The sequence below is a fragment of the Gavia stellata genome, unplaced genomic scaffold, assembly GCF_030936135.1.
Source record: "Gavia stellata isolate bGavSte3 unplaced genomic scaffold, bGavSte3.hap2 HAP2_SCAFFOLD_42, whole genome shotgun sequence".
In the NCBI taxonomy this organism is placed as follows: domain Eukaryota; kingdom Metazoa; phylum Chordata; class Aves; order Gaviiformes; family Gaviidae; genus Gavia; species Gavia stellata.
This window is the reverse complement of record NW_026776913.1, coordinates 1594750-1611024: the sequence shown is the minus strand read 5'-3', so window position 1 is coordinate 1611024 and position 16275 is coordinate 1594750. Positions and strand designations below refer to the sequence as shown.

Here is a 16275-nt window from a genome sequence, read left to right as displayed (position 1 = left end):
AGCTGCTCTCCATCATTTATCAACAGTCCTGGTTAACGGGGGAGGTCCCAGACGACTGGAGGCTTGCCAACGTGACGCCAATCTACAAGAATGGCCGGAAGGAGGATCTGGGGAACTACAGGCCTGTCAGCCTGACCTCAGTGCTGGGGAAGATTATGGAGAGGTTCATCCTGAGGGCGCTCACAGGGCACGTGCAGGACAACCAAGGGATCAGGCCCAGCCAGCACGGGTTCATGAAAGGCAGGTCCTGCTTGACCAACCTGATCACCTTCTATGACCAGGTGACCCGCCTAGTGGACGAGGGAAAGGCTGCCAATGTTGTCTGCCTGAACTTTAGTAAAGCCTTTGACACTGTTCCCCACAGTATTCTCCTGGAGAAGCTGGCGACTCGTGGCTCAGACAGGTGCACTCTTCGCTGGGTAAAAAACTGGCTGGACGGCCGAGCCCAGAGAGTCATGGTGAATGGAGCGAAATCCAGTTAGCGGACGGTTACAACTGGTGTTCCCCAGGGCTCAGTTTTGGGACCAGTCTTGTGTTGATCTGCTGGAGGGTAGGAAGGCTCTGCAGAGGGATCTGGACAGGCTGGATCAATGGGCCGAGGCCAATTGTATGAGGTTCAACAAGGCCAAGTGCCGGGTCCTGCACTTGGGTCACAACAACCCCATGCAACGCTACAGGCTTGGTGATGAGTGGCTGGAAATCTGCCCTGCAGAAAAGGACCTGGGGGTGTTGATCGACAGCCGGCTGAATATGAGCCAGCAGTGTGCCCAGGTGGCCAAGAAGGCCAACGGCATCCTGGCCTGTATCAGAAATGGTGTGGCCAGCAGGAGCAGGGAGGTGATCGTGCCCCTGTACTCGGCTCTGGTGAGCCCGCACCTCGAATCCTGTGTTCAGTTTTGGGCCCCTCACTACAAGAAGGACACTGAGGTGCTGGAGCGTGTCCAGAGAAGGGCAACAAAGCTGGTGAGGGGTCTGGAACACAAGTCTGATGAGGAGCGGCTGAGGGAACTGGGGTTGTTCAGCCTGGAGAAGAGGAGGCTGAGGGGAGACCTTATCGCTCTCTACAATGACCTGAAAGGAGGGTGTAGAGAGGTGGGTGCTGGTCTCTTCTCCCAAGAGACTAGCGACAGGACAAGAGGAAATGGCCTCAAGTTGCGCCAGGGGAGGTTCAGGCTGGATATTAGGAAAAATTTCTTTACTAAGGGAGTGGTGCGACACGGGAATAAACTGCCCAGGGAAGTGGTGGAGTCACCATCCCTGGAGGTGTTCAGGGAACATGTAGACGAGGCACTTCGGAACATGGCTTAATGGGCATGCTGGTGTTAGTTGATGGTTGGACTTGATGATCTTACAGGTCTTTTCCAACCGTAGTGATTCTGTGATTCTTTCTGATTCTGTGAAGGGGGGTGTGCAGCCAGGGGTGCCCAGGGCTGTCCTTCCGAGCAGGGTCCCTGCACCCCCGGGGCTGGGTGCTGGGGCAGGGACTCTGCCGCCTGCCAGGGTCAGCACTCAGCCTGCCCGGGGAGCTCCCCATGGCACTGTGGGAAGCCCATCAGGGAAGGGCAGGGTCCTTCTGCTGTTGAGAGGGTGCTGCATGGGTCAGGGCTGCTCACATTTCCAAGGGCACTTTTCAAAAGGAAGGTCTATGTGGCAGTTACCTGAAAGGGAAGCTGCCGGTGTTTTGCATTTTCTCCTCTTGGTTGTCTGGGAGGGCAGTGGGAGATGGGAATTTATTTCTATGTTCTGGGGCAGGCACTGAGACCCCTGTTCTCTTTAGCACTTGTCTGATCTGCTCATTAGCTCCAGCATGGACAGAGGTGCCCCTGGGCAGTACCCTGGTGCCAGGAGGTGTCTGCAGGGCAGAGCTGAGCACACGGTGAGTGGGATGGGGTCTGTGGGAGATGGTATGGAAGAGACATGGGGACAGGGAATCAGCTTCCAGCAGGGACATCTCCAGCAGAGACAAGGGCAGGGAATGAGAAGGAGCTGCTACCAGAAATGCCATGGCGGGGGCTATTCGGGTACCTCCTTGCCATGTCCTGGAGTGCAGATACCTTCCCCAGAGCAACTCCCTGGTCTCCTCTCCTACCCAGCAGAGCCTCTGCCTTCATGGCAATGGGGTCCCCGTTATGAGTCATGCCCTGGGCAGGTTGCCCTCCAGGTGGATGTGTCTTGGGATGCAGTACACAAAAAAGAGACTAAAACCACCTGCCCTACAGTGACACCATCTGAGAGGCGGTGAGCACAGCTGGGTAAGGAGAAGGCTTCACAGCACGCCCCTCTGCCTTTCTGTCCTCACCTCATTGTTTTGGAGCATTGCAGTTTTCTTCCCTGTTTCCCCACCTTTCCATGCTGCTCTTGCTCTCTGGGGTATGGATGGGGGTACAGGTCAGCTTCTGTTCCGGCACTGACTCTGGGTGTCCTTCCCTGGAAGTGTCTTCATGGGAAGTAGGTTTTAAACTGTCACGCACCATGCCATTCAGTTGACAGGGCTGGGGAATGCGCTGGCTTGTTCCTCATTCATCACAGGGATGGGGATTTCTATGCCAAATGGCATGTTATTTTCCTCACAGAAGTCTGTCCTCAATTGTCTTTGTCTTTTTCACCTTGGACAGGTCCCAATGCCCACAGAAAGCAAATGTCCAACAGCAGCTCCATCAGCCAGTTCCTCCTCCTGGCATTCACAGACACGAGGGAGCTGCAGCTCTTGCACTTCTGCCTCTTCCTGGGCATCTACCTGGCTGCCCTCCTGGGCAATGGCCTCATCATCACCGCCATAGCCTGCGACCACCACCTCCACAGCCCCATGTACTTCTTCCTCCTCAACCTCTCCCTCCTCGACCTGGGCTCCATCTCCACCACTCTCCCCAAAGCCATGGCCAATTCCCTCTGGGACACCAGGGCCATCTCCTACTCAGGATGTGCTGCCCAGGTATTTTTCATTACATTTTTGATGTCAGCAGAATTTTTTCTGCTCACTGTCATGTCCTACAACCGCTACGTTGCCATCTGCAAACCCCTGCACTATGGGACCCTCCTGGGCAGCAGAGCTTGTGCCAAAATAGCAACAGCTGCCTGGGGCAGTGGGTTTCTCAATTCTCTCCTTCACACAGCCAATACATTTTCACTTCCACTCTGCCAAGGCAATACTGTGGACCATTTCTTCTGTGAAATTCCACAGATCCTCAAGCTCTTCTGCTCAGACTCCTACCTCAGGGTAGCTGGGCCTTTCAGTTTTAGTGCTTTTCTATTCTGGGGGTGTTTTGTTTTCATTGTGCTGTCCTATGTGCAGATCTTGAGGGCCGTGTTGAGGATTCCCTCTGAGCAGGGACGGCACAAAGCCTTTTCCACGTGCCTCCCTCACCTGGCTGTGGTCTCCCTGTTTATCAGCACTGGCACGTTTGCCTACCTCAAGCCCCCCTCCATCTCCTCTGCAGCTCTGGATTCAGTGATGGCAATGCTGTACTCGGTGGTGACCCCAGCCTTGAACCCCCTCATCTACAGCATGAGGAACCGGGAGCTCAAGGATGCCATGAAGAAAGTGATTTTAGGGATGTTTCCCATGTATCCCATTGCTGGACTGTCCTTTGTTTGCTCTTTTGTCCTTTTTGTTTTCATTATCTTTGTTGTTATTAGCCTTTACTGTGTTTCTACATAAATGTTGAGATTCTCCTTACTTCTGCTGATTAATGAGCCTGCTTTGTCTTCCCTGGCTCTGAAATAAAAGTCTGTCTTTCACTGGGACAGAGCTACACTCTCATAGCATTTCTGAAATCAAATGGGATCTCCCCAGTGTGCTGATTGAAGTTTGGGCTCTTCTTCCAAAGCTGATGGCAGCAACAGGCCCAAGGAATTTCACCTCAAAAGGGCCTTTCTCTCCTTGGAATTGAGAGAGAAACTCTCGTGGTCACATTGTCACAGCTGTTAGAGACCCAGGTCTGGATCTTGGGCTCACTCTTTGGTGTATGGTGACCGTGGAGATGGTAAATGAGCACTGAGTTACACACCCAGGGCTGTCCCACATATGACTGGGCAGAAGACGTCCTCCAGGAGGGGAATCTACAGCTACCTGGAGAGCCTGGGGGTTCTGCAGGGGCAGCACGTTCCTGGGGTGGGCAGTGACTGGATCCTCCCAAAGTGAGAGGTCACCCAACGGGGAATCACTCAAAGGAAATTGTTAAATGCCGGTCTCGGCGAGGAAATACAGATGGACACACCTGACCAACTCCAGCAGGGAACAGCACCTTTGCAGCCCCCACAGCACCGGCAGAACACACACAGGCATGAGTATCACAACCGGCCCCATCCCGCTCCCTTCTCAAGCTGGTCTGGTGTGCAGGTGACAAGTGGTCTGTGCAGATCCTGCAGCGCTTACCCACGGGCACACACGCTCACGGTCCCTCCAGTGTGGGCCTGCGCTTGGGTCTGCCCAAGTGCCCTGCCCAGACCCGGGGCCGTTATCCACTTGGCAGCTCCAGCCCTGCCTCTCTCCACACCCTGGTGTCCTCCTGCTGCAGCCAGCCCCTGGATTTCACCAGCAAAGCGTGTACATGCATTCGCCCCAAACACACAGGCAATAGTGAGCACTCTCACCCAGCAAATAGCCGGAGCAGAGTTTAATAAGACAGTGGACAGAGCATGGATATCAGACACAGGGTTTGGACAGACCAGCACTGAGCAGCCCCCTACCCCCATGCAGCTGGCCCCTTGCATATGGAGGGGAAATTCAAATTACAATTGCTCAGCAGGGGTCATTTGTGACCGAGGAATGATCTGGCAGGGAGGGCAAGGAGGCCCAGCTGCAGAAGGGGTTAAACTGGCTGGAAGCAGGGATGCCAGAAACAGAAGGACTTCCTGTAAGGGAGTGAAGTTTCCCTGGGTGATGAGATCAGCAACAGCCTCCGCATTGTCTTGTAGCCATCCTGGAGTGGGAGCGCTCAGGGGCCCAAGCTCAGGGGCAAACTTTGGGCTGCAGAGCTGGGCTGGTGCAAGTGTAGGTAAGGAATCTGCTTGTGATGCGTATTTGCAGACTCCTTGTAGAAATGCTTGTTGCGGTAGGACTCTGACCGATGCATTGGTCATTAAATATTTAAGCACAAAAGTCTGTTTAATTTACCTCACGGGGTACCATAAAAATTCCCCGAGAGCTTGAAGGGTATGGGAAGCCCATGTAAAACCTCGTTCGGGGTGCCCCAATTTGGCTGGGACTCCTCATGCGCATGAACAAAGATTTACCCTTCTAATTCCTTACTTTGCGTCCTAGCCTCTCTGCTCGGTCGGCACTGGCCAGTCTTGAATTTTCATGACAGTAAGCGCTGTTCAGCAATAACTAAACCATCGGTGTGTTATCAAAGCTGTTGTCATTAGAAATCCAAAGCATAGCACCATACATGCTGCCACAAAGAAAATTAACTCTATCCCAGCCAAAACCAGCACACAGAGCCACCATTATAATTAAAAGACACATACACACGTTCAATTGCAGATACAGGCATAAAATAGATCTAATTACTGATACAATTAGAGTCGGAGACACCATAACATGCACAAGTAGAGCTACATGACCAGTCACACAAATCATTACACATACAATTGCAGATACAATTACAGATCAAGATACAATCACACGTACAATCGCAGATACAAGTACAGTCACAGACACAAGCCCACATTCCATTACACCTACAACTACAGCTACTGCTCGTGATACCATTACCGATAGAGGTGCCATGACTGATAGAGGCAGGGTTAAACATACGGGTGCTGCTACAAATACAATTGAAGATACATGCACAGATGCCAGAAGAGACGCAGATGCAGGTACAATTAGACATACCGGTACCCATCTAGACACCATGACAGACACCGATACCAATACAGGCAGAGACAACACTACCCATACCATCAGAGATACCACTGCAGATTCCCTTGCAGAAGCAGATGACACTGTAGATGCCACGGCAGACACAGATACCACTGCAGATGCCCTTGCTGAAACACATACAGTTTTGGATGCGATTGCAGATGAAGATGCCACTAGAGGTGCAAATGCCACTCCAGATTCTGAGCATACGCCATAGCAGATGTACACAAAATTGGAGGCGCAATAGTGTTGCAGATAGCCTTGCAGGCGGAGGTAGCATTGCTGATAGAGATACCAATTCAGAGGAAGGTACCTTTGGACATGCAGATAAAATTTAATTGCAGATGGAGATACCATTGCAGATGCAGGTAACATGGCAGATGGAGACGCTGTTGTAGATACAGAGAGGATTGCAGATGCATAGATGATTGCAGGTGCCCATACAGGTGCAGATGCCACTGCAGATGGAGATACCATTGCAGCTACTGATACCTGTATCTCCTTCTAGTACAAGGTAACCCATTTATTGGACGAGGGAAAGGCTGTGGGTATTGTTTACCTGGACATAAGTAAAGCCTTTGGCACCGTTTCCTAGCGCATTTGCCTGGAGAAACTGGCTGCTCATGGCTTGGATGGGGGTACTCTTTGCTGGGTAAAAGAATGGCTTGGATGGCCAGGCCCCAAAGGGTTGTGGTGAATGGAGTTCAGTCATGTTGGCAGCCGGTCACAAGTGGTGTCCCCCAGGGCTCAGGTTTGGGGTTGGTCTTGTTTAATATATCTATAGACGATCTGGATGAGGGGATTGAGTGCTCCCTCAGTAAGTTTGCAGACGACACTAAGTTGGGCAGGAGTGTTGATCTGCTTGAGGGTCGGAAGGCTCTGCAGAGGGATCTGGACAGGCCGAGGCCCGTTGTATGAGATTCAGCAAGGCCAAATGCCGGGTCCTGCACTTGGGTCACAACAACTCCATGCAACGCTCCAGGCTTGGGAAAGAGTGGCTGGAAAGCTGCCCCGCAGAAGAGGACCTGGAGGTGCTGGTTGACAGCTGGCTGAATATGAGCCAGCAGTGTGCCCAGGAGGACAAGAAGGCCAACGGCATCCTGGCTTGTATCAGAAATAGTGTGGCCAGCAGGAGCAAGGAGGTGATTGTCCCCCTGTACTCGGTGCTGGTGAGTCTGCACCTCGACTGCTGTGTTCAGTTTTGGGCCCGTCACTACAAGAAGGACATTGAGGTGCTGAAGCGTGTCCAACAAAGACCAATGAAGCTGATGAAGGGTCCAGAGAACAAGTGTTATGAGGAATGGCTAAGGGAACTGGAGAAAAGTAGGCTCAGGGAGACCTTATCGCTCTCTACAACTACCTGAAAGGAGGTTGTAGTGAGGTGGGTGTTGGTCTCTTTTCCCAGGTAACAAGTGATAGGACAAGAGGAAACGGCCTCAAGTTGTGCCAGGGGAGCTTTAGATTGGATATTAGGAAAAATTTCTTCACCAAAAGGGTTATCAAGCCTAGGAACAGGCTGTGCAGGGAAGTGGTTAAGTCACCGTCCCTGGGGTATTTCAAAGATGTGTAGATGTGGCACTTAGGGACTTGGTTTAGTGGTGGACATGGAAGTGTCAGGTTAACGGTGGGACTCGGTGGTCTTAAAGGTCTTTTCCAACCTAAATGATTCTATGATTTTATGTTTCTACTTTTTGCCCATCCCTCTGGCCTGTCTATGTCCTTTGAGATGGCAGCTGTGGACTGCAGTATAGTTTCTGCTCTCCTCAATATAGTTGCATCTACAAATGCTGTGAAAAATTACTCTCTCATCTCCTGCAGGTCATTAAAAACACATGAAACAGAGCAGGTAGCACGACAGACTCTTGCAGGACCCTTTTAGCTAGATGCCTCCAGGCAGAGTACCACACATTGACCTCATCCCTCTGAGCTCCACCATCCGACTGTTGTTTTAGCCATCTACTGACTCACCCACGCAGGCCATCATATCCTAACTTGGGCACAACAATAATGTGGGAGATGATGCTGAAAACTTCACTGACTTCCAGGTTAAAAGACAACCACTGCTCTCCCCACGCCCAGCAATCCTGTCCTTTCATCACAGAAAGCAAAGAGGATGGCGAGACACACACTACCCTGAGTAAAACCAGACACCACCTTTTTCAGCCACCCAGAAATGGGATCTGAGTGAGTGGACACACTCTGGAGCACAGCCTTGAGTTTCACTGCTCATCTGTTGTGCATTTTTGAAAGGTGCGTGCCATGTTTGGGTGCTGCCAGTCATCAGGGAGTCCCCCTAGTTTCCATCACCCTCTAAAGATGATGGAGAGTGTCATCACTGTGAGATTGGCTTGCCCTCTCAGCTCCCTGGGATGCCGCCCCACTTGTCCCATAGACTGGTAAGGGTTGCGTTTGCTCAGGTGACCCCTGACTTGATCCCCATCCACCACTGGCTGATCTCCTTCAGGGTCCTGCCCTGAGTCACAGAGGCCTGCGAGACCTTGCTGGGGAACACTGAGGCAAAGAGGATAACAGAGAATCTCAGCTCTGTCTACACCTGCTCTTATGAAACTCAGCAGTGACCACAGAGTACCTTGGTTTTCTTCTTCAACTGTTCCTGAAGTAGTAAACACTCATGATGGTGCCCTTTCTAGTTTCCTTTGAGTTGCAGTCTGGGTTATTGCAGAGCTTGGAGGATGCTGTCCTTGAAGACCAGCTGGACTGAGCTGTGCCATCAGGTCACAGCTCTGTCTCCCACAGTAACGGCTCCAGTTTGTCCTGTCCGTGGCCCTGGCTGAGGTCATTGCTGCACATCTGGGCTGAAGCACCACAGCTGTGGCATCAGGCAGGGTCATACTTGCCATAGGGGAACCTGTTATCAAGTGTCCAAGAGCCTGGGTGTGCAAAGGCTTTACTTCAGAGGAGAGACATGGCTTGGACAAAAGAATTCTGGATGTCTTTTTATCCCTAGGACTACAAACCCAGAATGAAATGTCTGAATTCAGTCAACTGAAGACGTGTCCCCAGCTTGCAGAAATTAGATCCCTGCCTGTCACCTTCCTGGTGTCCTGTCTAATGATGAAACAAACAAAACGTGATTCTCATGCCTGACTCTTTTCCTGATAGGAGAAATGTCAGTGCTGGGAAGAAGTGTCTCTCCCCAGCTGCGGGAGGGAACCTCAGTGATTGCTCCAGCCTGTTTCACAGCAGGTTCCCCTGGAGCCCCAGGGACCCCTGGGGGGAGCCCCGAGGGGCAGAGAAAGTGCCGCCTTGGGCTGCTCCTCTGCTGCTGAGCTGGGCCGGGCTCCTGGGATGGAGGGAGCTCATGGCAAGCGGGCATCACTGCGGAGAGACAGCTCTGCCCAGGAGCAGCTCCTCTGCACAGCGCAGCAGGGCTGAGGGTACTGCCTGCAGGCACCGAGGGGAGAGGATCAAGGCAGAGAGAGGTTAAAGGCAGTCTGGGGTGGGAGGACAGAGGCGAGCTCACTGGAGGAGAAATCGTCACAGCCCTTGACACGGTAAGTCTCTGGGTGCAGGGCAATTTAGGTACAGTTCACGGACAGATCTCCTAATGATGGCACATCCCACAAACTCTGAGAGCTTTCAGGAAGAAGTGCCACAGGTGCTCCAGTGTAGAGGAGGAGGAGGTGCCCCAGAGCAGGGCTTCCCTGCTGCACCATCAGCGGGACAGGGCATGAGGGCTGCCTTCTGCCAGGGACGGCTGCAGGGTGTGAAGGTGGGTGTGCAGCCAGGGGTGCCCAGGGCTGTCCTTCCGAGCAGGGTCCCTGCACCCCCGGGGCTGGGTGCTGGGGCAGGGACTCTGCCGCCTGCCAGGGTCAGCACTCAGCCTGCCCGGGGAGCTCCCCACGGCGCTGTGGGGAGAAGCTGGGGGTGGAAGGAGAGACCAGTGCAATGGCAGGGTCCTTCTGCTGTTGAGAGGGTGCTGTGTGGGTCAGAGCTGCTCACAGCTCCACATCACTGCAGGATCTTCCCAGGAGACTTTTCAGGAAGCACAGCAAGGCAGGGGCTGCCTGAAAGGGAAGGATCCTGGTCTTTCACTCTTCTCCTCTGGGTTGTCTGGGTGGGCAATGGCACATAGAAATTAATCTCTCATTTCCGGAGGAGGCACTGAAATTCCAAGTCTGTTCCTCTTAGAGGTGAATAAAGCGGGGAGTATTGGAAATCACCATGCCGTGGTCACAGACAGCATCAGTGTCACTTTTCCAGCCTCGCCAGGGCTGGTCTGATGTTCCCCTCAGAGCCTGCACACCCAGAGATGCCCCTGGGCAGTGTCCTGCTGCAGGGAGGGCTCTGCAGGGCAGAGCTGAGCAGGCAGCGGGTGGGATGGGCTCTGTGAGCACTGCCAGGGAGGAGACACAGGGGACAGAGAACCAGCTCCTGGCAGGGACAGCTGCAGGCAGCAGAGACAGGGACGGGGTTGGGAGGACACTGCAAACAAGCACAGGGGGAGGGTGCGCTCAGGCAGCTCTCTTTCTGTGTTTCCCTGCAGAAGTCTGCTGGGCACTGTCTGCGGGGCAATGAGCTGACTCTCTCTGTAGAACCTCCCATTGGAGGGACCCCCGAGTCTCTGCTTTGCCTGTCCTGCAGGGCTTGCAGGCTGCCCCCCAGAAAGGCGCAGCTCTGCTGTGGGATCCTCGGGAGTGCGGAGCCTTTCCTTGGGGGTCGGCACTCTCCTCGCAGAGTCAGTTGCTTCTCTCTGGGAGGGGTCGTGTCCTGCCATCTCCATCACACCTCCACCTCTGGGCTGGGCTGGAGGAGAGTTTGCAGAGCTGTTCTTTGAAACAGGACTCCTCTGGTCTCATCAGAGTCCAGGTTTATTGTTTTTTTTAAAAGACTAATTTGTGTGTGAAGTCATCTCCAAGGCAGCACAAGCGAAAGCACAGGGCAGATGGGAAAAGGACTGATGTACACTGCAGCCCTGTGAAAAAACACAGACAAAGTTATAAGAAAGTCATGCTGAGCCTCTCTTTCACAGCCCACGTTCTTCCATGTCATGAGTGCAGATATTGAATTTTTCCATGAAAGGTGGATTACATCTGACATCCCCTGTGATCATCGGAGCTGTCACAAGTCAGGTCCCATGTACCCACTGCAGCAGAGCAAAGCTGACTCCTCAGCAGCAGAAGGGCAGAGCTCCTGCTCCTCACAGCACACTCAGCCAGCACAAACTAGAGAATGGAAATGTATTCCAACTGCGTGGGGTTGCGATGAAAAATGGAGTGGGTTTTCTCAGAGAAATCTGTCCTAATTTTTCCTGTTTTTTCCTTTTTTGGACAGAGCCCCCAGACCAAGAGACAGAAAATGTCCAACAGCAGCTCCATCACCCAGTTCATCCTCCTGGCATTCGCAGATACGCGGGAGCTGCAGCTCTTGCACTTCTGCCTCTTCCTGGGCATCTACCTGGCTGCCCTCCTGGGCAATGGCCTCATCATCACCGCCATAGCCTGCGACCACCACCTCCACACCCCCATGTACTTCTTCCTTCTCAACCTTTCTGTCATCGACCTGGGCTCCATCTCCACCACTGTCCCCAAAGCCATGGCCAATTCCCTCTGGGACACCAGGGCCATCTCCTTTGCAGGATGTGCTGCTCAAGTCTTTCTGTTTGTCCTTTTCATGTCAGCAGAGTTTTATCTTCTCACCATCATGGCCTACGACCGCTACATTGCCATCTGCAAACCCCTGCACTATGGGACCCTCCTGGGCAGCAGAGCTTGTGTGAAAATGGCAGCAGCTGCCTGGGGCAGTATTTTTTTCTATGCTGTGCTGCACACAGCCAATACATTTTCACTACCTCTCTGCCCAGGTAATGCCTTGGACCAGTTCTTCTGTGAAATTCCACAGATCCTCAAGCTCTCCTGCTCAGATGCCTACCTCAGGGAAGTTGGGTTTATTGTGGTTAGTGCTTGTTTTAGTTTTGGGTGTTTTGTTTTCATTGTGCTGTCCTATGTGCAGATCTTGAGGACCGTGCTGAGGATCCCCTCAGAGCAGGGACGGCACAAAGCCATTTCCACATGCCTCCCTCACCTGGCTGTGGTCTCCCTGTTCATCAGCACTATCATGTTTGCCCACCTAAAGCCCCCCTCCATCTCCTCCCTATCCCTGGACCTGGTGATGGCAGTTCTGTACTCGGTGGTGCCTCCAGCAGTGAACCCCCTCATCTACAGCATGAGGAACCAGGAGCTCAAGGATGCCCTAAGGAAACTGATGACTGGTTGCTTTTCAGAAGTAGCAATGAACTGCCCATCTTCTTCTGCATATCACTTGTCACATAACTCATTACATGCCCAGACTCTCTTTGGTAGGTTGTTTGGTTTGGTTTCTTTGGTTTTTAGCTTTTCTTGGTTGTATTAATGCTGTCCACAAAAAGGAAGTCATTCTTCATCCTATTTCTATTTCAGTATCTGCCTGTCCTGTGTGACCCAGAGACTTTGTGTAAATTGGGAGCTGTGTGTTTAAACAAAATAAAGGACCCTGCTCCAGGTGGTTTGCCTGAGATCCTTTCTTTGAGATCTTCTCTGGAGACGTGGGGCAGTGTCTGTGTGCTGAGGTGAAGGGGGCAGTAGTCACCGGGAGCTGGGTCTGCCTCCCAGCATGACCAGCATGACCCTGTGGAGTCACTCCATGGCCCTGGGAACTACAGCCTGCTTGCTCTTCAGAGCAACGCCGCCAGCTCGGAGGCTGTGGGGAGCCTGGGGAGGGGGTGCAGGGGTGACTGGCCAGTGCGAGGAGAAGAGCAGGGCACTGTGTGTGTGCAGGGGAGACATGGAAAGAGAAACCCTTTGCTGAGGGTGGCAGCTGGGGGCAGGCTGCCCTGTCCATGGGGCAAAAGGACCTTCCTGAGCATCCCCTGGGCCAATTCTCTCATGCCATCCTGGGGACCAAGTTTGGCACCTGGGGCTGCAAGTTGCCTGGAGCGGAGATCTCCTCAGCGTGCCGGCTGGATGGACATTCTCACTGGCCTCCATTTCCTGCTGTGGGACGAGTCAGAGACATGGAGGACCAGCAGAGCAGGGTCTGACCTGTGCCCGTGTTCGCTGGACACCCCGGGCAGCTGCCCCAGGGTAGTCGTCACACACCAGCCAATAACCACCACCATGTCCAGCACTGGCCTCTCACCCCAGCTCGGAGAGGTTGCTTGTCCCTCCACAGAGGGACACCGAATGACCAGGTCAGAAGTCCAGGTTTGCATTGTACAGACGAGACGTAAGCATGCACATGGTGTGCGTGTGGGGAGATGAACCCGAGTGAGCACAAATGCCATCAGCTCTTCCTGGGGGTGCCATGAAGGCCTCTGGGACAGACAGTGTCTCAAGGTCACTTCTCACTTTGAGAGTAACATCCCCTGGGAAAGCACCTGGATGCAGCACTGGGATGTGCTTCATTGAACGGACGTCCCCGTGTCCATTCCTCATGCCGTGGAGCATCTCAGACGAGTGCAGAGCAGGGCGATACACCGCAGGGCTGAGGTGCCTCCCAGCCTCTGGGAGCAGCAGCAGGAGGTCAGATTGACACTGTGACTGCTGCAGTGCACTGCCTCTGCACGTGCAAGGCAAGGACTCCTGTCCCTGATCACCCTCGTGTGTACGAGGAGTGCACGAGTCCAGCTGAGACATGGGCACCTGGCAGAGCTCCGACATTTCTGTGTGTGACTCCAAGAACAAATTTCCATTTTCCCAGCTACATTCATCTCAGCTGCCTTGGACAGGCTCATTGCAAGTGCTCCTGACTGCTCCTTGCCTGTGATTCTGGATTGTGACCTCAAAAGTGCCGGAGCAATCATGGAGGTTCTGTGGTCCTTGGAAAAAGCAGACGTCAAACCCCTCTTCAAGAAGGGCAGGGATGAGGATTGACAGAATTGCAAGTGGCCTGCCTACCTCAGACTCTAGGAGGACATGGGGAAAGTTGTCCTGCAGCCATCTCCAGGCCCTTGAAGGACAAGAAAGGCATTGCTGAAGCAGAATGGTTAGGGGAAACGAGGGCACGTTGTGTACCTGGACTTTTGCAAGGCCTTTGACATCATCTCCCAGAGTCTCCTTAGAGCCGGACTGATGCTATCAAGGCTGAAGAAGTGGATGGTAGGGTGGGTGGGAAGTTGGCTGGATGGTGAGGCCCAAATGTCATCAGCAGTACAAAGTCTTTTTAGAAGGCAGTCATACCCAGAATCCCTCAGTGATTAGCATTTGGGCCAACACTCTTGAATGTCCTTATTATCCCTCCACATGGTGGAGCCCCATCCAGGAATAGGGCATGGATATGGGTTGGCATGTGCCTTCTGCCTGAGTACCTGACGGGACAGCAGCAGGCATAGGGCTTGTTTGTGCCTATCCAAGAAGCTGAAAGGCCAGGGAAAGTCACGTGGTTTAGAAGATCACAGTGAGTTTACGCACTCAGCTCAGGTGAAGGGCCACAAGAAGGCTGATGAGTTAGGTCGCGTGCTTGAAGGGTGCTTTCTGAGAATTTTGATCTCTCCTTGGTGGTGGGAAAAAGCAGGAGAGAGAAAAAGTGCTACAAAGTGCAGCTTGGAAAGTGGAGCCTGGACATGAGGAAGAAGAAATGTCACTCGAAGGGTAGAGCTGTGGTGCAAGAGCTCACCCAGTGAGAGTTGGTGATCAGACCATGGCTTTGTGTTTCAACGAACGGCCGGTGAGGGTGGGGAGACGTCAGTGAAGGCAGAGAAATGCCCAGGGGAGAGCAAGGTGGAGAAGCAAGATGGATGTCTACAGGCTGCAGGAAAACAGGGGCAGGTGTGGGACAGCCTGCGATGGAAACTGCCAAGGGCGCTGGCCAGGCTGGAAGGCATGAACAGAACCCAGGTCTTTGTCCTCTGGGCTATGGCAGTTGTCTGTGCCACCAAGGGCTGTGAGAAGACATGTTGTCCTCATGGCACTGGAGCCTCATTTCCTCCTTGCAACCCCATGGGGAAGCTGGGAGTGTTGTTCCATTGTCCTGCACTGGGCATTGCAGACCCCACATCCACTGGCCCAGGAAGGGCCCTGACCCGCGTGTGAGGGACAGGATCCCCCTTCCATGGGCCGGGGGTCAGGGCTTGGCCTTTGTGCTCCATGTAACAATCCAAGGGCTTTGTCAGCGTCAGAGCCACCTGCACAGTGCCTTTGCCTACCTGCAATCACAGCCTCCAATTATCAGCTCTAACGAGTCCCTGGGGAGGCTTTGTCAGTAATGGCCCTCAGTGGGGCCCAGTAATGCTTCAGAGTATTTTAGGTTTGTCTTCTGCCTTTGTCTCCTTGAGTGGATTGTTCAGTCTCTTCTCAGTACCTGAGGCTCCTGGAGTCAGCACTACATACACCATGGGGCTCATTAAAATGCAGAAAGCGCTAACGAGCTATGCCTCTTCTATAGTTTTCTTCAGGTCTTCAACATTTGTATAGCCAGTTAGAGAGGTAGGCACCTACCCTGAAGTAGCATAGCTAGCTCAACCTTTTCAATGAGCAATCTGAAGATGTGATAGGAGAATTCTCCAGTTGATATGGATGCAGAGTGTCTCCTAAAGAGGTGTGGACAGGTAGGAAAAGCAGTCCCTTGAGGCCAGACACGGTATGGACAACCTTGCTCCTCACCTCTCCAACCCTGCCATTGATCTCGTTGGCCACCAGGGACTTGCATCACTTTTCTTTACATCAGACTTCTCCACCAAAGTCTGCAGCTGAATATTACAGCTGCTTTGCAGCAATTCCTACCTGCTCTCCATGGAGAACTGCATGGAAACAGGGTTCTTTAATTGGGGGAAAGAAAAAAGAAGAAAAAGTAAAACAGAAGAGAACTTAATCCACAATAAACACACTTCTCAGCTGTATGGTTATTTTTAGCAGCTTCCAACGAGGTTCACCACCCCAGTTGAAGAGTTGCCTATAGGGACTATGAGGGAGAGTACTGAAAGACAAGAGAGGACTGAAAGACAATGACGCTTTACCTCCCTGGAGCTCAAAGCAGGGTGATAGGTGAGAGGGATCTGAATGATCAAAGAGTAAGAGGCGGAAAACCCTGGAGAACAGTGGAAAGTGCGTATGTCCAGATCGTTTTCTGAAGAGATGACTTCCGACGTGGGGAGTTTGATCAGGACAGGTAGAAACACCTGGAAGGTTAGGGAGATTAAATACACAGCATGATAGACAGAGTACTGGCAATGCAAGCACAGGGCAAGATCAGGATTTCTTCTCCCGCAATAAATACACAGTCTCAAAAGTCCCATTTTGGCAGGATAGAAAATACAGTGATATTTTATTGAAAGTACTGAAACATTGAAGCTGGTAAAAAGGTGCTGGGTTTTTTTTCTTTCTTTTTTTAAAGTATTGAGAGCAGTTCCCAGGTTTTCAGGCAGAGCTCCGGGGTCTGACCATAAGCAGCCAGTGCCACCTCGAGAGCTGTATCTG

The 16275-nt window shown here is 52.6% G+C and overlaps 2 protein-coding genes across 2 annotated transcripts; both read left to right on the top strand.

The window, feature by feature from the left end:
• Positions 1–2638: 2638 nt before the first annotated feature.
• On the top strand, positions 2639–3022 carry LOC132321469 (olfactory receptor 14I1-like; the record flags this gene model as incomplete). Its single annotated transcript, XM_059834962.1, has 1 exon — positions 2639–3022. A coding segment is annotated over exon 1 (384 nt), but the record flags the coding sequence as incomplete, so codon positions are not given.
• Positions 3023–11182: 8160 nt separating this feature from the next.
• On the top strand, positions 11183–13734 carry LOC132321468 (olfactory receptor 14C36-like). The gene is made up of 2 exons (XM_059834961.1): positions 11183–12182; positions 13562–13734. The coding sequence occupies exons 1-2, from the start codon at positions 11183–11185 to the stop codon at positions 13732–13734; spliced, it is 1173 nt and encodes a 390-aa protein (XP_059690944.1).
• The last annotated feature ends 2541 nt before the right edge of the window (positions 13735–16275 follow it).

What these genes read in the sequence shown, in the direction of transcription:
- LOC132321468 (XM_059834961.1), top strand. Translation starts at nt 11,183, where the DNA reads ATGTCCAACAGCAGCTCCATCACCCAGTTCATCCTCCTGGCATTCGCA. An exon ending in ACATGCCCAGACTCTCTTTG is followed by an intron (nt 12,183 to 13,561) that starts GTAGGTTGTTTG and finishes CCATTTTCCCAG; the next exon opens with CTACATTCATCTCAGCTGCC.